The 21,420-nt window shown below is 38.9% G+C and overlaps 2 protein-coding genes across 2 annotated transcripts; both read right to left on the bottom strand.

Annotated features, from left to right (window-relative positions):
• Positions 1-9,593: 9,593 nt before the first annotated feature.
• LOC116252962 (ubiquinol oxidase 2, mitochondrial-like) lies at positions 9,594-11,658 on the bottom strand. The gene is made up of 3 exons (XM_031627622.2): positions 11,314-11,658; positions 10,174-10,791; positions 9,594-10,018 (listed from the first exon to the last, which is right to left on the bottom strand). Exons 1-3 carry the CDS (start codon positions 11,644-11,646, stop codon positions 9,959-9,961), a joined length of 1,011 nt encoding a protein of 336 aa, XP_031483482.1. The 5' UTR covers positions 11,647-11,658; the 3' UTR covers positions 9,594-9,958.
• A 6,223-nt stretch (positions 11,659-17,881) lies between these two features.
• Positions 17,882-21,211, bottom strand: LOC116252166 (acyl-CoA-binding protein). Its single transcript, XM_031626270.2, has 4 exons — positions 21,050-21,211; positions 19,673-19,790; positions 18,389-18,451; positions 17,882-18,071 (listed from the first exon to the last, which is right to left on the bottom strand). Exons 1-4 carry the CDS (start codon positions 21,059-21,061, stop codon positions 17,992-17,994), a joined length of 273 nt encoding a protein of 90 aa, XP_031482130.1. The 5' UTR covers positions 21,062-21,211; the 3' UTR covers positions 17,882-17,991.
• Positions 21,212-21,420: the final 209 nt, after the last annotated feature.

Raw genomic sequence — 21,420 nt, 5'->3', positions numbered from 1 at the left:
CACCTTCTGACTGTTTGTGGCATTCTACCTTCAGAAGAATAGCACCCATAGGAATGAAACTAAGGACGTATTGTTAATGCACCACCAACCCCATCGGGTAAGCCGATGTAGAGGGTTGATACAGCAGTCTGCCTATGTTTTAACTACTTAGTCAATTCGACACTTAATTTTTATATATTTAGCTCTCCGAATTGGACTTAAGTAGGAACTTGTTGTCATGTTCACAAAATTTAAAGCTCATTAATCCTATTTCAAATTTTAATTTTCATGATTCTTGAAAATTCTGTTTTCACCTTTGTCTTGGGCCTCCTATATTTTCTGAATATCTTGAAATACAACAGCTTTTACTAGCAACCACCAAAAAAAAAGTACCTACCCTTACTGCCGACCAGAAACCCAACCAGTGGCGGAGCCAAGACTTTTCATCCATGGGGCACTTGCATTGATGACACAACTTTGGTGTGGGCATTGCATAAAATTTCAGAGTCATAACAACTTGAAGTTAACACAATATAATGAAATTTTTTATGGACTGGCGTGGGCAGGGGCCCACCCCAGCCAACAAGTAGCTCCGCTACTGAACCCAACTGATTACGTTTGTAAAAAAACGAGGGACAAAGGGAAGGAGGAGACTTTGCCTCTTGTCTCTCGCTCAAGTGGTGGGATTAATCTTCCTGCACACCCGAAATCACCAGACTTTCCATTTCCATGAAAGAGCGACTATGATAACAATTCAAAATTTGGGTTTAACTTTAATTCTCATTTTGAAGTACTCTCTGGTTTAACACCAAACTGATTTCTCATGTGTTTATCTGATCCAAATCCAAGCATTAATTTGCAACCTTATCTGATCAACAAAGTGTAACTTCTATTAAAAAATATAGAGTACTGATCAAGCTCATTTTTACAATTAATTCCAACCAGCCACTCCTAACCGAGCGTTTTCCTTTAAAATGAAAAAGGCCTAGTTCCAACCCATTAAAAGTGGGTCCTCATAATATTTTATGACTCCATATTGACTTAGTCTTCCTTACAGGCCCCCCCTACCAGATGAGAAGAATCCTTGTGACCCACCCAACATTAATATATACATGTATAGATGCAAGTTGGGTAAGTTGGATTACTTGAAATTTGATGATTGGCCAATGGTGTGAGAGTTGCAGCACCATCCAATTGCGCAATGCAAAATATAATAAGCATGCAACAACATGTTCTTCTCTAATGATCACATGAACTTTGGATGCTCAATAATGTGCAGTTCAGTGCTTCCTCAATTTATGACTGTTTATCATTGAGATGAAGGGTCTGCATGAGGCTATGGGGTTGTTGATGGTGGTTGGGCCTGAGGTACTGACCCATGTGGCTCATTATATATCTTTTGTTGCTCAGTGGTGGCATCAATGTGGAATATGTAAATATGAAAGCCTGGGCAGTAGGCAATAATTTCAATGAACAACATTAACATTATCAAAGAAAATTATTTTTACGTCCTGACACTTTGGCACCTTACTTAGGCCAAGAATTTCTTCTCTTTATTTATTAATTTATTTATTAGCGAAGACGAGTGCAGGAGGAATGGCGTGACGGGCGGTGGGCATCACCCGACGGCAAGAGGAGAATGTGAAGGGTGTCAAGTTAAAGACGCGGGGTTGGTCAAGTCTCAACCTTGTTATTCTGCTCGCCGATCCGTTATTCTTTTATTGTGTACTTGTTCTGATAGGTATGTTTTTCCTGTCATGGCAAAAGATTTATAGTAAAAGTCATATTTCATCAAACTAAAGATCTTGGTTCTGACCTAAGATCCAAGAGATCCTTATTTTACTTCTTTGCACTAAAAGAAGGGCATATTGAAGATCGGAGCTGGGAGGGTATGACTTTAAGTTCATGGCTCTCAAGAAATCTTAAGGATCTTAAATTTGAGACTATCAAATGCCCCTTAAGGGTTGTTGAATCCATTTCTCTCAAATAGCACATCTATCAGACAAGGAATTTAAGATCATGTACTTGAAATTCAGAGATCTTGACTTGTCGAACCAACTTGGATCTGACATTGAAGCGTGTAAAATTATTGAGGACTAAGTTGGTCTAGCCTTTGGGGAGTTCCTCCTTCACCAAAAAAGATGGTAGAAGATCAAAATGAAAAATTTTTATTTAAGTACCAAGTGTTGCTTCTAATGGCAAAAACGGCTTGGCTTTTTATGGGCCATGTTTCAACATTTTTGGCATATTAATTTTGTTCTTCAAGTCAGCTTGATCCCAGCCCCTATTGTCAGCATTGCGTTGGCTTTTGGAAAAATCTCATGCGTCAAAATCTTGAGTTTCAAAACATACAAGTAAACCACACTAAATGGGGCCAAGAGAAGAGCAAAAAATTCATGAATTTCACCATCACTCAAAATGTCGCAAGGCCGAATCATTATTAATAATTATATTTCCGTAAGGCTGATAGCTTCATATCTTAAATCCGATGCTGCATTAAAAGGTGTGCTTTGAGAGGCCCTCATTTTAAACAAATTGATGATCTTAGTAACTAACATGAATATAAGATCTACTTAAATGTTAAAAACCATGGATTTAAAGTTGGAATTTTCTTTTTTTTTTAGTTGGGTGGGGGGGAGGTGGTTTCCATCTCAAATCTGTGGTGTCGAGGTCCTAGTGATTACCAGCATAAGGTTACAAGCATCTTAGTTCTGTTCCATGTCCACATATTTCAGGACCAGTGGCCGAGATACTTGTGGCCGATGTAAGCCCCACTTCGTACCAACCATCAAAAGTATTTTTAAATTTTAATAACTTAAAAATTATATGGGGTGCCCACGTCAAACTTGAGCTAACGATTCGATAACGATTCGATTGCTCCTCGGCAAAAAAAAATCCTGACTCCACCACTGTAGAGGACAGAAGTTCCTGGAAACTTCATGCCTATTCTACATTTTCAAAGGATCAAAAGGTTAACAATTCCGAACCACTCGTCACTGTTTAAACCAGTTGCGTTATTGTTCTCTGTGATGATGACAAGTCTCCCAAACAGTAGACCCTACGAAGACCTTTTTTTTGAGAAAATGAAATATAAAGGTAGGAGTATCACATTAAAAGTTATTTTGAGTGAGTTATTAAATGCCTGCATTTCACTTTTCTTTCTTTAGAAGAGGGAAAATTCTTTTGGGATGTGCTCAAAGCCTTTGGTGGTTGTCTATAGTGTCTATTTGTGTTTCTCCTTTGTTTCACATGGAAAGGTGTCGGCAAAGAGAAATTTGTGTTCGTGAAACACAAGCAATGTTTGTGGAATACATATTTCAAAGTAAGATGTTCTTGCTTCATAAAACATTGTGTCAGTGTATCTGATGTTTAATTATTAGATATAAAAATAACATTCATAATCATCCTTGGTTTTGGTGTAAGAACGTGGTGTTCAAGAAATCTTTGTTTTAGGGACATGAATTTCAATAACACAATGTTTTTTTCATTAATCACTTTTATAATGTTCTTTAATAAGGGGTTGTTTAGAAAAGTAATAGTATGTTACTGTTTCATACATATGTCCAAAAAAGTAAAGCAGATAAGTAAGGCATATAACAATAATAGTATGTTACTGTTCCCAAACAGTGCACGTTTTAGGATGCCCTTAAACACGGCTTTAGACAACAATTAAAATGTGTTCGGATGATTGCCAAAACTGACTTTGTAAAAAAGTAAGTTTTGACAAAATGACATTTTTAAAATGGTGTGGATAACCTAAAAGAGCCTTAGTTTGATGAATCGTGAATTTGATTATAGATCGCAAAAGTATGTCATGTCATATCCACATCAAACCCGTAGATTTTAAATTTGAAGTGGTCAAATGCTCCAAGTTTTTCATAGAAACCATTGTTTTTATTTTGTTATCCAAACGTACAAATCAAGTTGTCAACCTAAATTTTTAGAAAACCTTTTCTTTTAAGGGCGTCATTTAAACACAACTTTATTATTATCATTTTTTTTTCAGAAAAATAATGTTGTTCAACTTAAAAGAGATATAGGGAGTTCCATCGAATGAGGACTTCATGTTATTGGGAGATCCATGGGGTTTTTTGTGATTAATTGCGGAGCACTATTTTTGAAGCAAAAAGTACATGTTTGCCTTCTAATACCAATTGGGTGTAAATCACATCTACCGGTGTATATGAATATTGAAATTAGGTAAATGATTAGCTTTAAATTAAAATCTCACGTACGTTAAGGACTGAGTAAGGACCACTTCTTCTATTTTCTTGTATTTAGATACTTTAGGTAATTTATAAGTATACAAAAGACAAAAACATTCAATTCAGATTCCTCTTCACACGCAAATTAGGGTTCATATTTATTCATACTTTATCGAGAGAGCACCCTTTTGGTTATAATGTTAATGTTACGAACAAGCTGCTTCACTTTTCTAAACATTTTAACCAAAACTTTTACCTAACAGCCGCAGAGGCACAAAAGACCAAGGGCGAAGACAAGGTTTTTTTTAGGGGAGGGCCAAACAGTTCAACTCTTAGACTCAAGTGAGGCCAAACTCAACCTGAATCTAAACAATACATGATGCAACTAAAAATGTTCAATTTTTGTGCTCCCTGTAAAAGCGCCAACTTCAAGCAGGTCGGTTGCAAATGTTAAGTTTTATATTTTTTCAACTTGCCTTATTTAGTTATAAATATTTATTCTTTCTCTTAAAATGAAGAAACACATTAATGTTCAGTTCCTTTGGCTGGGTTGTTTTTAACTTTAATTTTAAGGGGCAACAAATCATATGAATAATTGGGGTCACAAAACCTGTTTTGTAACGTTACAAATAGAAAGTGTCCTCGTATACGTCACCTCACGTTTCGATGCAATTCAAAACCCTGAAAAGGTAAGGTGAATGTAGGGGCAATCGAGCCTTCTTTAAAGAATCAAGTGGTAGGTTGTTAACTTCCTGTTCGCGGTTTAATTTAAAAAAATATTTTTTTCCTCTACTTTATTTAATTGGCCAACATGACTTTTCACAGCCGCCTTCTCTCAACTTGAATGAGAGATTGTAATAAAGAAAAACTTAGTAAGATAAGGTTTGCCTTATGGGCATAAAATATTATTACCCTTGTGGGCTTCGAACTCATGATGGAAAGCTTTTTTTTATGTTTCGATTACATTGGTGTTCTAGAAAAAAGTTATATTATACAATTGTGACCCCCACTTTTGACCAATTAAAGGAACTTTAGGGGGCGTTTGATGGAGAAATGGTACGGGTTACCCTTCTTGAACTTTTTCAAGTTCATCAAACACCCTTTACAAAGCGGGTGAGTGAAATTTCACCTCTTTTTCAAGTTCATCAAACGCCGTGGGCGAGTGAAATTTCACCTCCAAATCAAGGGAAATAAACAAGCTGTTGGAAATATATGTACCAAATTTCTGGATATAAGAACATGGCGTTGTTTGAACAATCATTTTGAGGAACTCATGTTTGAAGTTCTTATCAAATGCACACTCCCCTCACGTCTTCAATGCTGGACATGTCGGAAGCGCCAAGCCTGTTTCGTCGTATTTGACTTGAATATATAGGAAATCTATGTGCGAGCAAAGGAAGGTGTGAGCTACGTGTCGGCAGTTGACCACACAAAACCCAAAATTTTTTAAAATTTTGTATTGATTTTTTTGATATTTTTTTATTTATATGTTAGTGCTCCTTGAAATTTTAAATTTTATATTTGGTGTCTTTTAACCAAAATTATCTGGCCCCTGCTTTCATGCTATTAGAGTAGGTGCATGACAATCTTCTTACATACAAAAAAGTGAAAAGGGTGACAAATTGTCTCAACTAACTTGAAAAATGTGATAAATTGTCTGTAGGTGGGTTGTGTGGGTGGTGGCGGATACTGCGATTCTTTTTAAAAGGTAGTTCGGCGAATAAAACAACTTTGTGATTGTTTTATGAGTCTATTTTAAAAATTGAGATAGATTCATAGATACATAGTTCTAGTGTTTCACAAATTCATTTCATTTTGACTGTTCCAATTTTTAAAACAGATTCATAAAACACTCATAAATTATTCTAACTACCAAAGATCCCGAAAGTAACCAGCTTCGACCGATCATGATAATATTGAAAAAATTGAGGCATTATTTTGCAGATACGCATAACTTGAATGTTTTACTGTGAATCATGGGGTCCCATACATACACTGATAGAGGAGAAACAGTCCCGGAAGGTGGAATTCTAGGGGCACGCAGCTTTAAAATGACGTCTTTAATATTGACTGACAACTTACGTCGTTTGAGGTGGTGGAGAATTAAATAGTGAGGGAGAAGAAACAGCGTGGAATCTCGAGAGGGATCTGCCGGAATCCCAAGTTGCGTTCTTTCATTCTAAGCCACGATCGACGCCTACACAGCACTAATTATTTTGATGCACTAGTTTAAGGTGACAGGATGGTTTAAAAGAGGTCCGGCATATTTTGACTACTTAGGTTATCAATAAAAGCCAAACCAGTATTTAAAACTCTTGTTAAACAATATTTCAAATAAAATATGAACATGAACATGTAGACATGCATATGGATACTAATTTAATGTAAAACATACTTTAGTTCAAGTTGATTTCATAAAAATTGTTGCTTTTTTTTTTTTCAAAATTTAAGTTACCCAAGCCTCTATTTTTTTTTTATGATTAACAATTAAACTCATAAAATTTATAGAGGGTGTTTGAGTGACACTTTAAAAAAAGAAGGTTTTGTATTGTTTGGGTGCCATCAAAACTGGGTTTGAAGAGAACTCCGGGTTTTGTAAAAGGAAGTGAAAAACACGGTCTCTTTTAGGTTATTCAACAACCAGGTATTGGATGTGCCGTCCCACCAAAAGATAAAAGTTTTTAAAACTCATTAACATACTTGGTTTTCGTAAAACTTAATTTTTACAAAATTGAGTTAGAGGAGGGTGTCACCTAAATGCCTCATAGACTTGAAAGATATTTTCCATCAAGTCAATTTTATTAAAAATTTTTAAGATGATCACGCTTATAGTGTTAAATTACATTAAAAAAAAATTGAATACACTATTTGGATGATATAGTTTTTGCCCTTGATGGAAGTGATATGGAATATACCGGTACACCACTTAGTTCAAAGAAAGAAAAAATAGGCCAGACCCCGTAAAACAAATTATCAAAGTAGTATTATTTGTTCCTTTTAGCTTTAGAGGTATGGTCTTGTGAGTGCTTGGATGAGAAACACATACAAATATTCAATCACTTATTGAGTTTAGATGTGTTTCTTAATCTTCAAAAAAAAAGTAAGGACTCAAACGTCAAAATCGGGACAATAGAAAGTCTCAACTCGAATTAAAATGTCTTTTATATTTAATTATTATTTATAAACGTATTACCATATTCTAATTTTGTTTAAAATATTTTTTTTAACAACAATTTAAGTGGTTTGGTTTCGGTCCCTCATTACTTAAGTATTTTTTATTCAACTTAATCTCACATGTCTTGTCTCCTTAGAAGCTATACAAGGTTTAGTAGCTATATATATATAATCTATGACCTGCAATTAGATGAATATAATTAACATTCATTACATGAAGATTTTGTTTAACAAACGTAGTAATCACATTTTGAATTGGGCTCTCGGAGGATTAAAATTCGAAAGCCTAAATCTTTTGGGTTACAAGATCTGGTTTTAAACTATAGGATTAAGTATCATTTATAGGTTTTTGGGCATCGAGATCTATTCATAAAGTTCCACTCTTCAAAAAAAAAAAAAGTAGGACTCCCAGATAAAAGTAGTCGAAGTTCCATACTTGATTTAGGAAGCATAGGATCTTCAAAAACTATGCTCGAAATAGTAAGGCTTCATGCTTTAAATATTCAGATCGTTCCTAACCTTTCGGAGGACTATTATATTTGATGTCCCAAATAATAGTACTGGGACCGTTGCCTCACATAATTGTCCAAAGTTAATGGTTGTGGCAAGATACTGTATTTTTCCAAATACACGATTCTTTCTAGTGGAATCAGCCATTGACCTATACCTATACATCCACATCAACAAAAAATTATGTTAGTTAAACCAGTATTGGCAACCGCTAATCTTATTCTACGTTGTAAACTAGTTAACTATATCATATTGAGTTTGATTTATTTTTTATCTGTCAGCAGCAAATCTGAGTGTTTCCCTCGTTGGATCAATCGATGTATCATACTGCAAGGACAAGCTCATTAAATGTGGTTAACATTATCAAAGGCTTTGTGGCCAGCCATTCATGAAAGCAACCTCGGTGGGAATCTCGAAAATTTTAAAAGTTACTCTCCCGACCTTTTTATATGTGTGTGTGTGTGTGCGTAGTTTCTTATCCATCACTAGAACCAGGGCTTCATGAATACAGGAGAAGGTGAACAAATCAATCGATCATGGTTCAAGTAGAATATATGGACAGTCACAAATCTTAAAGGTTAGAACTAAGAGCCCAATCACCACAGGTCACACCCCACCTTGGGGAAGATCAGTCTCACTAGAATTTAGGGGACGCAAGACCCAAAATGTATGAATTACAAGCCAAATTTGTCAATCGCTAGCTATTTCAAGTTGTGATTTATAGAGATTGCTTGATAAGAGCAACAGTGCGATATTGAAACATCTGTTCCCAGCTCTCATTCTTTTCTACTTGTATGGAGTAACCTGCATGATGCTCCAACTTTGTCCATTCTGGTTCAGGCATAATTCTATACGTTCGAATTCCAAGAGAAACCAGAGGTGGGGAAGTCGGCTTTCTAGCGAGTGCTTGCTCTGCCATTCACATGAAGAATCTACTTACAGTCTGTTTTGGAGGGTAATGTATCCCCAACTCCGCTGCAACTTGCTTGGAGGACATCGGCGCCTTTAGTAAGAGAGATTTCTTCGGTTGTCTAAGGATCTCATTATGGCAGTGTCATCGACTTATTTCAGCAACAAGTGCACCTTTGTCTGAAGATTGATCGTCTCTGCTACTAGATGATGAGAGGGAGGTCACGAAGAGAGCTAGAAACGACTGCATCTACCGTGAAAAAGCAGCTTTTGTTATAGAAATCTTGGCCAAAAGATATCTTTTTAGAAGTTGGCTCCGTTTGAAACTAAGTTGAGGAAGTTCAGAAATTAAGCTTCTATTCGCTGTGCCTGACCTCCCGCCCTCCTGTTTTTCCGTTTTTCATTTAGAGACTGATTCCTTATTTCTCAGTTCCGACAATCACTGGACTGAGCTCCTCTTTGCTACTGTTTCCTGGCTATGGTAACTTGGTTCAGCCAACCTATTTAGTAACGATATGCATTCTGTCTCGCTCTTTTGCTGATTGATTCCGATGCCAATCCAAGTTCGGGGTTTAGACCGAGAAAGCAAGCATACTAATCCAACTAAATCTGAATTTGGTATGAGATTTTTGTATTACTGATTTTGGCGGACATCAACATCCAGTCACTTGCAAATCATCGAATGCAGTTTTTATAGACCTGAATCTTAATCTGTTTCTGAGTTGAGTGAAAGTGTTTTCTGATTAAACAGATATTGCGATCGCCCCTGCACTTTTTCTTTTCTACTGCAATATTGCACCTGAAGGAGTGCTCAAGTAACTACAAGGAATTATTAGATTATCATTTCCCTTATACAGAAGAAACACACTGAACTCACATATGAAAGCAAGCTGAAAAGGAACTTATACAAGGCAGTGGAAAGCAGTCGAAGGAAAACCGACGCCAAGTATTGATGAGAAAAGTATACTCGCATCACCACCTACTTAACAGAAGCACCAGCTAGCCCCTCAAAGAGCCGACTTACTGCCATCTAGATCTTCTATTCTCCACCAACATATATTGTGAAACACGCTAGGGGAAATTCACCATAGAGTTATTGCTTTTCCTTTCTTGTGTTCTAATTTTCTTCCCATTTTCCTGTATTCCCTTTTCTGCAAAACTATGGAGGTCGATCGATCTGATCAATGGTACCCAATGGGAGCAGGAGTTTGTCTCAATTCATGTCCTTCGAAATGTATGTCCTGCAATACAAACGAAAACAGAGGAAGAAGAGCAAAATCAGTATCACGAAAGCAGAATGGTTGGGAAACAAGCAACCCACTGAGGGCAGGGGGGGAGGATTAAATTAGGAAGAAGGAAGAAAATTGATGAAGGGGAGGAGGAAAGAGGAACGGACGGAGGCAAAATGGTTGACGTCACGGTGGTGAGCCTCGTCGGCGCGGACGGCCAAGACGACGTCGCGGAGGGTGGAGCCCTGGGGGAGCTGCCAGTAGTCGAGGGCGATGGCGGGGGCGGGGACGTTGGGGATGTTGCCGGCGTCGATCTCCTTGAGGAACTCGGTGTACGAGTGGATGGCCTCCTCCTCCAGGTAGCCGACGACGCGGTGGGCGAGCTTGGGGGAGACGAGGTAGAGGAGGAAGTAGGCGTTGAAGAAGACGACCTGGACGGCGACGACGAGGGCCCGCTCGTACCACCGGGGCTGGGACACCTCCATGAAGGTCATCAGGTGCATGCGCTCGTTCTCCGCCTCTTCGAGCAGCGCCTTGATCCACCCGCCGCTGTGTTCGAACCTCCTCAGAGACCGGCAGTGCAGCAGCATCCCCCCCACCATCCCCGGCACCGCCGCCACCGTCTCCAGCATCATCGCCCTGCACCCGAACCTCCTCCGGAAGAACACGTCCGTCGGCGCCCTCATCGCCTTCACCGTCCAGTACGCCACCCTGTCTAGCACGTTCGACGGCGAGTGGTGCTTCCCCAAGTCGATAGACAGGTCAGCCTTGTACGTTTCCCACGGCTGCAGCCACACACCCACAGGACCGTATCAAACACGAGAAGTGTAGTGGACGAACCGATTCGGGCAGTAGGCTCAAGGCAACGTATTTCTTTTTCAAATCTTAGCCACATGGATATCAAGTAGTCAAATGTAATTTATAATATACGGAATGCGATTACCACATTCTAGAGCTTAAAAAAATGCAACTTTTTGGAGAAGTTCACTTTAGATGCGTGAATACCAAACTGTAATCTATAAAATTTTTCAAATTGAAGATCGACATACGAAGAATATATGCGTAAACATGTCTGTTTGTAAAAAAGTAACACTGAGTTAATGTTGAATTTTGATCTATTTGTGAATATAAACTTCACCGTTCAAATTAATTTCTTCAGATTTTCTTCTAGGTAAAAAGTTTTAGTGAGATAAAAAATGTTTTCACGGGCCACGTAATCGTAAAAACCATGAAGAAGCGTGAATATGGTGCAGGAAAGAAAGCAGAACGAGAAGCGGAAGGGAATTAGCCAGAGAAGATGAGCTCACTCTGAAGGAATTCCACTTCCACTCGGTGCCGTCTTCCTTCACGACCTTCGGCTTCTCTATCTCCCAATAACTCGTTATCATCCCCTTCTCCCCGCCGCTCTCCGGCGTTTCGCCGCCACCGGCAAGCTTGACCGGAGCAGCAGCACCACTGTTCGCTCGCGCCGGTAAGAGCCTCGCCGCGAACCACGCGTGGTCCGTGCCACCGTCAAGAAGAAAAGCGCCGGGGGAGCGGGGAGCAAGGTTGGCAGCCCCGCCGGCGGCCAACGTCGACAAGTGTCGGGAGCCATGCTGGCCCTTGCAGAGCAGCTGTCTCAGCACCAACCTGGACGCCATGAGAGATCAGAGGATGACGAAGAGTGGCGGGGGATTTGGCCTTCATTTTATAGAGAGGGAGTGAACCTGAGGTTACTTAACCCGTGATACTAGTTTATGAAGGGTTCAGCTAACTTCAACAACACCATCACTTTCCTCTCCTCCAGAAAGTTCGGTGACTCTCTCTTCTCTTCCCCTGCTTCCTAGGACAAAAGAATTCTTACTTTCTTACGGCATCAAAAGACTCGAACCAGTTTCCATTTGCCCAAAAATTTTACAATTTTCATCTAACATTTTGAAGATAATGAAAATCCGAGTCTCGTGTTTGGCGTGTGGCTTCCTGGTATTAAAAATAAGAAAAATATTACAAAACCTGTGAGTATGTCTTTAACTATCACCAAATACTTCGATGTGTTCCGAATTTTATTTTTATGTTTTTGCAAATTTCTGAAGAAAACGTAGCGTAAGAAGCCAGTTTCCAAGGGCATCAAAAGCATCAAAAGATTTTTCTTTTCTCCTTCCTCGCAGGTGTCGAGATGAAAACCACACGTTAAGTTCCCAAAATGCCCAGATACGCTGTTTGGGGCTTGTCAGTTGAGTGTCCCCCTCCACAATGACATGTCAAAAACGATAACTGTTCATAAAATAGGAAAATATTTGTAAATTTTCCTTCAGGTGAGAAATAAGTTAAAGTTTTTAAACTTTTTTTTCTTATTCTTATTAATGTATCATCTAAGCACAATGCTGTAAAAAAATTACCATTTTTTTTATGTCTTTTAGAATCGGACGCAACTACCGAAGAGGCGAAAGCCCCTCTCTTCATCTCCTACTCCGATAGTTTAAAGCTGCTTCAAAATTTGGGTGGTCATGCAATACACCTTTCAACTCTTTTATCCTACATGTCATTATTTGTAGTACTGATTATGGGAGATGATAAATTTAAACGTACGTATTCCGTAGCTGGTTAGAGGAGTTTTCATCGTTTTATATATATATATATATAGTGTGTGTGTGGGCGGGGTTCCGCCCACCATTGTGGTTCCATTTCGTGGACTCCAAGTATCTGTGGCCCATAACTCGTCTCCCGAGCGAACCTCCTCCCAACTTGGGAAAGCAAAATATTAATTTGACTTCATGCATTGAGTAAACAAAATTTTGGCAAGTTTGAACTGAGTATGAGCTTATTGTGCTTTGGATTTGGTTTGTGGGTTTTGTCAATTTTTAGTATACTAGACTCAATTTGAATCTGACATTTAAGTTATGTTCGTTTCACTGCGGGTCTATGATCCCCTACATAGATTTAAAGATCAGACCATCCTCCATTTAACCTTAAATCTATGGTACTTAACATGTGGCCTACGTTTAAAATCCACTCTACTGAGTTTAAATGAAGACCTCCTAAAAGACATCTTTTGATGCAACCTTAGATGTAAAATCCGAGACTATCAATCACAACCTTAATGCATTTTTCCTTCTTGGATTTTTTATCTCTTTGCAGTCCTATTTGTCGCAGGGAGAAATAGGTTCAGTATCTGGAATTGATTATGTAGGCAGGGAGAAGCATTTGGATTCAGGTTTGGATCGCACATTAGATCCGATGTTAAATCTGCTGGAATTGGGTTAGAGGGTGATCGATCCAACTTGACTCCTATCCTATGGGTGTAAACTGCGAGAACAGTACAATAATTAATCATCTCGAAAGAAGGATCTGAGGTACTTTATGAGGATGGAAACTAGAAACTTCAGCAATCTTATGTGGATTGATCCAAGTAAATTGCAACTACCGCACGAAAACATGTTTATGAGATTCGGTCTTCGGAACGTCATGATCGCATCTCCGTGGTTTGAGTTCGGAAGGAAGAAATTCAGACCGCTGTATAAAATTTATGTGACAGTCTGATCCATTTTTTTGCAGATATGAAGGGACAATCCCAAAGGCAACAAATGGGAGTAACTTTTCCGTTCCATTCTAATGATCTGTTTGGTTTTTGTCAAATTTAGCCAAACTTTCCGGCGACCTAACTGGTTCTATTCACAGAAAAAAAAAAAATAGAATCATGTTTGCACGATTGTCAACAAGAGAGAGAGCGAGAGAGAGAGAGAGAGATGGTATAAAAATTTTCACTTTCAATCGTATTCAGAAGTATAGATCAAGAAAAGAAAGTTTCGTTTCATCATCTGCGTCTTCAATGCACTTATGTAACAACAACAGATAGATATGTTCACAGCAAGTAATTATATGTTCGGCCCCTAACGCAAGATTGTATACTCATGGATGCAAATATTTTTCGAGCATACTCATGGATGCAAATATTTTTCGAGCTTCGCTTCGGCTCTCTTGTTGGGTGGTAGGATGCAATACTCTTTTAATTCATCCAAAAATGTTAAACCAAAAAAACATTTAAACCACGAAAACATGAAGGAATTTAGTCTCAAGACTGTGTGAACTGATTACGAACATATGACTGCACAGATATGATATGCATGTACCAAATAATGCATGTTCATAATTCATTGGTCAAGCTGGATTACATTGCCTGCGGTGACAATGGCCACAAAAAATCAAGAGATATTTTATCCTTCATTTCTTGAACTCTTTAAACTTCTAAGTTTCTCCAATTGAGTGCGATGCGATGGAAATCACACTTGTCACTTGCTTGTCTTTCCAGCATCGGATTCGGGCACATTAATTAAGTAAAGAAAATTATATGTAATAGAGAGGGAGAGCTACTGAAATTGAATACTGCTAAATATTAGCAAGCATGCACATATTTTATCCATCTTATTATAAATTAGATCGGATGGTTATAAAGGCGGTCCACTAACGATTCCAAAAGGAAAAACGTATATCATATGATTTTTTTGAAAAATATTTGCATGCTATTCGATCACATGGGTCACATCGTTCATGTTATGCTGCTTATGCACACATATGATCAGCCTTTAAGAAGCCTATATAAATATACTACGCATTTTACTATATACAAATATTATACGTGTGTACATGATAACGTACATATTATTATCATAATTTAAATAAAAATGTACCTATAACATGAGGGAAATGAGTGCCAGTTGACTCCATCGACAAGTTTTCCAGCCATTCATATTTTCTTCTATTCATTTTTTTGTTATAAATAAATCAGTATCCACAATTGTAAACGCCGATCAACTGCTTTAACTAATTCAGTGTTTTTTACACTTTTTTTCTGCAAATGAGTTCATACCAACAAGTCTTACCTCTACAACAGCATAATCAAGAGCCTCAAGCAACAAGATGACGAAGTTCAGAAGAACACAATTAATCGCTTCGAAACTAATTAACATCGCGATTATAAGCTTTAAAAAAAAAAAAAAAAAAAAAAAAAAAAAAAAAAAAACTCCTTACTATGCATTTTATTTTTGTCAAAACTCTGTAAGTCTTTTGTACCAACCGATGATGTACATGCCACCAATCTCATCCATGTGAAAGCTATTGACCTTGCGCTTGTTTAGTTTGTCAACTTGGTGGTATTCAGAAGATGAGCTTTCTGAATAAATAAAGCTATCGTAGGCGACAAAATAGCGTTTGATTTTTGGAATGAGTTCAAAAGCCTATAGGGAGCAGCGCTAAAACTATTTCTTTGTGTTTTTTCAATCTCAGTTATTAACCAACGTTAGTAAATGAGATGCGTTCACTCTCTAATTGAAAAGCTCAACAACATGAATATTCACGCATTCTTAAAAATATTGCCTCAACTGCTGATGTATTGATGTAAAGGGTGCTGAAAATCAAATGAAGAACTCGCACAGCGGGGTGATCTTCTTTACCTGTTAAAATGAATTTCATGCTGCACTTATACGACCGAATAACAAAATGCAGCATGAGTGCCATGATATTAAGGGGCCATTTAGTAACAATAACATTTGTTACTGTCCTATGAACCTGCCCAAAAAATGGGGCAGACTCATAGCACACTGTAACAAGTATTCTATAAACTCGGTCCATTTTTTGTGAGAAGATTCATGAGACAGTAAAAATATGTTTCTACTGCCAAACAGGATTGTTTGACAGCAGGAACACTGCATGAATGTCTCAAGAATATGTTTTAAAGATTAAAACAGATTTATAGAACACTAGAACTAGTGTTACATGAACCTGCATTAATCTTTGGAGCAAATTCATATAACACTCGGCATGGTGTCCCTACTACCAACCAACCACTAAGGTAATCTTGAATAACAAAAACTAAAAAAGAAGACTGAAAGGCATGGTGGAGTTGACCGCTTTTCTTTTTCTTTTTTTTTCGGTTCATCAGCTCTGAGCTCAGTTCAGCTGTCTTCATATCTGTTTTTTGTGGTGGTCTATCGTCTGGGCAGCAGGGTTTTTTGCTTGCCTGTTCCTGTTGTCTGATGTTTAGATGCTAAGTATCCTGTCCATAGTTTTTTGCCTCTAAATTAATATTCATTTCTTGTTAATATATGGTGGGCAACCAATCTCCCAGCAGCCTTTTATTGGCACTGATCAATGAGAATCACTCAGATGAAAACAACTTTTGCAAACAATACTAAACAAATGACAAGAGCTAGTGAGTGCTCATATCACATCCTTCATTCGAAAGATTGAATCATAATGCTGCATATATAGAATGATGGGAACTTGGGTAGGACATTTCTTCGCAGTCATTGCAGTATACGAGATAAAAGCAAAGGTACCCTCTAGTTTGTGCTTCCACAAATGCACGAATGATCATTGTTGATTGAACTTGAGTAGCCATCCAAGTTACTTTGCAGATTCATTGAAAGAAGCTTAACTTTCCTAAGAGCCTCGTCATGTTTCAATTTGGTTGGGGTTCTAACGTGAAAGATGGATCTCAACACGATGTAGTCTGTCATTTATTCTCTAGACCACAGTTGGGAGATATTTTCAGTTCGATCAAGCATCTGCTTATTCAGTTTCGACGAAGCATGAATTGGTTAGATAGAAATGTGCATTGGACCATCGTCCATATTCAAAAATCTTGCTCTCGGAAAGTGATCTGGTGCATGGGTAGATCTGGTTTCCCCATGATCCAACCCTATCTATTTTGTTATATTCCGTTTTAAGCACTATCCACATGTTTGCTTGGACTATACCAATTTAATTGACAACCCTAATCATATCCCAATGCAAAACTACAGTTGAAATGAATTTGGAACGAAGTTTTTGTTTTTTACTGACAAAACGAAGTAAAATCGAGTAAATCCACCTCTATGTCATCTTAATCCGTTGAGAAGGCCTTAAGAGTTGACTTACTGGGCTTAACCCACAATGTCATCTTAATCAGCTACGGTTTGGAAAGGTTGAATCCTTAAGTTGTGTTTGGATGATACCGAAAACCAAACTTTGTTAATTTGAACCAGTTTTTAAAATCTTCTGTGGGATTGGGTGACAAGAACAAAACGACGCCTTCTATGGAAATCTTTGCGGGTCATGTCATTTACACTCTTTTGGAAACATGTCTTGTCGAAATTGAGCTTTCACAAATCTACTTTTCACACTCCTCCTAATTTGGGAGGAACTGTGAGGGCTTCTGCCCTCTCTTTGGGCCGTAGACTGGAACACTCCTCTTCGTCACTCGTCGCTCAACACCCTTCCATTCTGCCTCCCAAATGCTGTTTTAAAGTCATTGTTGCTCAAACTCATCCTAAAAACCTGTTTTGGAGACAAGTTCACCCTATTCAATTTTCTGTTTTCCTGGAGCAGGAATCACTGAAGCTAGAGTTCACACAATGATGAGAAAGCAAGCCAAACGATTCCAAACTCCGGCTGCAAATCCAAAAGCCAAAAATTCCCAAATCCCAAGTACCGAGCCTTGCGAGATCAACACCGCAGGAAAGCTCAGGCAACAGAACGATAAGGTTGAGCCTTAGACCAGGGTCTTCAACCCACAGGACTCCCTTAACCTTTCTGGTGAAGGCGCCGGAGGACGGTGGATCACGACCCTGCAAGGATGTTGCATGCAGCTTTTATGAAATAAATATGGTTGGTTAAAGGGCGCACAAAAGCCCACAGCCTCAACCCATTCAAGATTAGAAGAAAGGCCTTCTCTTCGTGGCACGACAAACATGCCCATTCATGCAGTTTCTCCGTCATGTAGGCAGATTAGAGCAAGTCAGGTATCAAGATTTGACATGAGATTCTATAAGAATCTTCATACCATTGGCTTTTTCTAATATGCACGGAAGCATGCACAGCGGAGAGGAAGGGGAGGGGGCAGAGAGAGAGAGAGCGAGAGAACAGTAATAGGCGAGTAGATACCAATGTCATGAAACCAAATACTGATACTTAAAAGTTCGGCGGCAGATAGATTCTCATAATTCAGCCCCAATAAAAGGATCGATAAATTATGCAGACGCAGCAGCCTCTTCCAGCAGCTGCTTAACCTTGGTGATGTAGTCAGTCATGGCTTCTTCCTTCGATTTCCCTGCATCATAAACATATTTTCAACCGCCCGGTGGCTCATTTCCGAAATAATTATAAAAATGAGCAGAGCAGCATTGTGTTGTCACTGAATGTCCAACGTTCCCATTCAAGACTTGGGACAAAAAATGTTGCTTCATTTATGAGTTCTGTAAGGAACTTGTAGCAACTAAAAAACAGCCATTAGAAGGTGCGAACTTCTTGCCAATACACAGGCAAAGATGAACTTTCAGGAGATGTTCGAAGAAAAGGAAGATCAATTTGTTCACTAAATGCAAAACTGTCCACAATTGAGAGAGAGAGAGAGATAGAGAGAGTTACCTTCAACAGCCTTCCAAGCATCCCACTTTGCCCTATCCCGGAGGTTAAAGATCCCCGGCCGGCCTGCACCAAGATTGACTAAATTAAGACCTAATCTAGCAACGCAACGGATCAAAGCTCTCCTTTTCTACTGAAGCTCATGTGGTGCTCAAACAAGGGAGCACTGAAACACCTATAGGAATTTGGAACACCAAAAAGACACTCCAGAATAAACCTTTTCTCAAGCTAACATAAGCACTACGATGAACCTTCCTTTCCTAGTAATGTCTAGGCGACCGATTCCACCCCAAAGGTTATGTCACAAGAGGGACCAAAGCTTCACCAGCCATAGGTTCCTTACTTCCCTGATTATGCACCTTTCAGAGGGGTATCTCTGTCGCCAACCACTCAATCAGAGCTCGCTGATAGAGTTAGTCGTCAATGAGATCTGTCCAGTCACAGTACTTAACAACCCAACTAGATAACTAGAGATTCAGTGTGACAACGAAAACTAATATCAGAGGAATTATGCAATTACTGATGCACTAGAGTGAAGGTAGAGCATTGTCTAAATATGAATGCACTGGTTAGGCATGAATGGGACCCCACCTGATCTCCCATTCATATATACGGAATGAAGAACAGGTCCAGTTTTCTCAACTCAAACTTCTACAAAGCGCACAAAGATGCAATTTGACGCTAAGCCAAAACCAGATCTGCCTAACGACACAATGAAACCAATGATACTAAGCGTCATGGACAAACTTTATCCATTCAAATAACAAGCTCTAAAAATGGCATTCCCTGAAGTCATGCTAGACCCCTTAGTAACCTATACTGGACATGTACCATGTCTTATTCCGATAAACATTTCTTCTACGGACCTGAGATTATGCTGAAGCTATAAGATTATCATATAAGAGAAAACAGAGGAAAACAGATACATGTACATGCCCATCTGTATGGAAGGCGCACACACACACACACAAGTAATGCTAGGTCCTGACCAAGTCGGCTATCTTTCTTAACTGAATAACCAACTTGGCACCTACTGTATCCCACTAGTTGCCTCAGTTTCAATCCCTCAGATAAAAAAGGTGCACATGGTTCAACTGACTATGAGGGAAAAAATTTCAAAAATGTGAATCGTTGTTGAATTGACTATAAAATAATTGTTTTACAATGGAACAAGCTTTCTGAAAGACCATCCACAGCTCGCATAGATAAGCAAAAAGTACCTATATCGAAGCATTGAGAGGAACAAAAGAGTATGCAGTAAAATAGTAGTTTGGACCAAAAACTTACTAGTATTCACTGGCCCAACTGTCGCTTGCTTATAAAGTCCATAAAGAATAAGTTTGCTCTGATCTGTTGTCGTTTCTGGTAGAGTTTTGGCTTTTTCAGCATATTCCAAGAACTCTTCCTGCAAGAAAAGCAAACCTCAGTGACTGCAATGCATAGGTAGCTGCACCATCCGTGTAAGCTAATACAAACTTCAATTCTTTCTTTGGTTAGACCAACAAATCATGAAGGGTATCTCCACAATAAGCTTTTTGGAACGATGAATCGGTAAAAATATGTCGTTACAAAAATAAAAATGATTCGGTAAAAATAAAAAAAAAAAGACCCAGTTTGTGGGAAGGATAAAAGACATCGAAAAGGATGGCGGTTACGATGTGAATCAACAGTCACGTCGGAAAAAGGCCGCATGCTAGGCAGAGGTAAAAGAACAGTCTACGTGAATATTTTTGATAAAATCCTATCATAAACCTGGAAGATCATTTCAGCATTACTTCTTGTCAATCTAAATCCTATTTAATAATCATCAGATCCAGAGTTTAAGAACATTTCCACTAGCTGATGAACAAATTGACCCAAAGGGATCTCTGTAATTCATCAAGTCTTTATAGATCTAAAAATTCAAGTTTGCAAGGACCACTTACATTCAGATCGTTATATAACTTGGGTCTGAACTTCACAGATCAAACCAAATACGATACACGATTTTAATACGTCTAATCCAACCAAACCTATAAACAGACAAACATTAACTTTCCCGACACCATCCACCATTCATCATTTAGATCTAGCCGCAGTGTCCATTGGCATGAGTTTCTCATAAAACCCACCGCTCAATAACCTCCTGGAACCACATAGTTTGATCGTCACAAGGCTTCAGTAAGAAATCTCTCCCATATTTCCCAAACAAGGCATCTTTCCCAGTCTCTTTACAGCATGATCTGAACATACCCGACCGAGGTACTAACTTAATGACGATAACATTTACTTACTGTTAGTAACGAGACTGCTACACTTAGCGGCAAACCATCGAAGTAAAACAAGCAAGCAAGCAAGCTTAAAAGACAAAAAAAGGAACAAATGGAAGTCCCCAACTTTGACAAAAACCCACAGAAAAGGGCAAAAAAAAAAAAATCAAGGCCATCTTCTCCTCGAGAGATCGGCCACATCAAGCTTTGATCACAGAAAGGTATCAAAGCCCGCACGTAAAATCGCCAAAGGCAAATCGCTCAAACGACTCAAACTGAACATGCCGAACAGTCACCCGTCCGCGAAGTTCGGACAACGGCGAAGGATCCCGATAATGAAAAGCTGGAGAAAGACGAACAGATAGACAAAAAAAAAAAGAAGAAGAAGAAGAAGAAGAAATGGAGAGAGATTCACCTCCAGACCCATCTCCTCCTCCTCCCTCTTCTCTCGACCCCCTGCGACGATGACGATGATGATGGAAGAAGCGCTGAACGGCCCCTTCCTTTATACAGGCCGATCTCTCAGTTGGAGCGTGCCGCGTACGGCGCCCCGCCCCGCATGTGTGGTCTCCCTCGTCAGATTTTTCCCGCACACTCTTGGCGATGCTGCCGAGGTGGGACTCTGTAGCCGTCTCTCACAGGGACACGCTGTTTCATTTTATCGACAGTCACATTACGTTATTAAGGCATCCCATTGCGGCGGCCACCCTGGTTTAAATCAGTTTTGTTTTGTGGGGCCGTTTGCATAACAATCCCAAATCAATTTTGGATGGTAAAAAATGATTT

This window comes from Nymphaea colorata, chromosome 4 (genome assembly GCF_008831285.2).
Source record: "Nymphaea colorata isolate Beijing-Zhang1983 chromosome 4, ASM883128v2, whole genome shotgun sequence".
Classification (NCBI taxonomy): Eukaryota; Viridiplantae; Streptophyta; class Magnoliopsida; order Nymphaeales; family Nymphaeaceae; genus Nymphaea; species Nymphaea colorata.
This window is presented reverse-complemented; position numbering and strand designations above follow the sequence as displayed.

Bases quoted from the DNA above. Each gene is read 5' to 3' on its own strand.
- LOC116252962 (XM_031627622.2), bottom strand. From the start codon at position 11,646: ATGGCGTCCAGGTTGGTGCTGAGACAGCTGCTCTGCAAGGGCCAGCAT. The intron at 10,792-11,313 runs GTGAGCTCATCT...GTGTGGCTGCAG, and splicing joins GGAAGTGGAATTCCTTCAGA to CCGTGGGAAACGTACAAGGC. The intron at 10,019-10,173 runs GTCCGTTCCTCT...TTTGTATTGCAG, and splicing joins ACGTCAACCATTTTGCCTCC to GACATACATTTCGAAGGACA.
- LOC116252166 (XM_031626270.2), bottom strand. The intron at 18,452-19,672 runs GTAAGTTTTTGG...ATCTTGGTGCAG, and splicing joins AGTTGGGCCAGTGAATACTA to GCCGGCCGGGGATCTTTAAC. The intron at 18,072-18,388 runs GTAACTCTCTCT...TTTATGATGCAG, and splicing joins TGCTTGGAAGGCTGTTGAAG to GGAAATCGAAGGAAGAAGCC.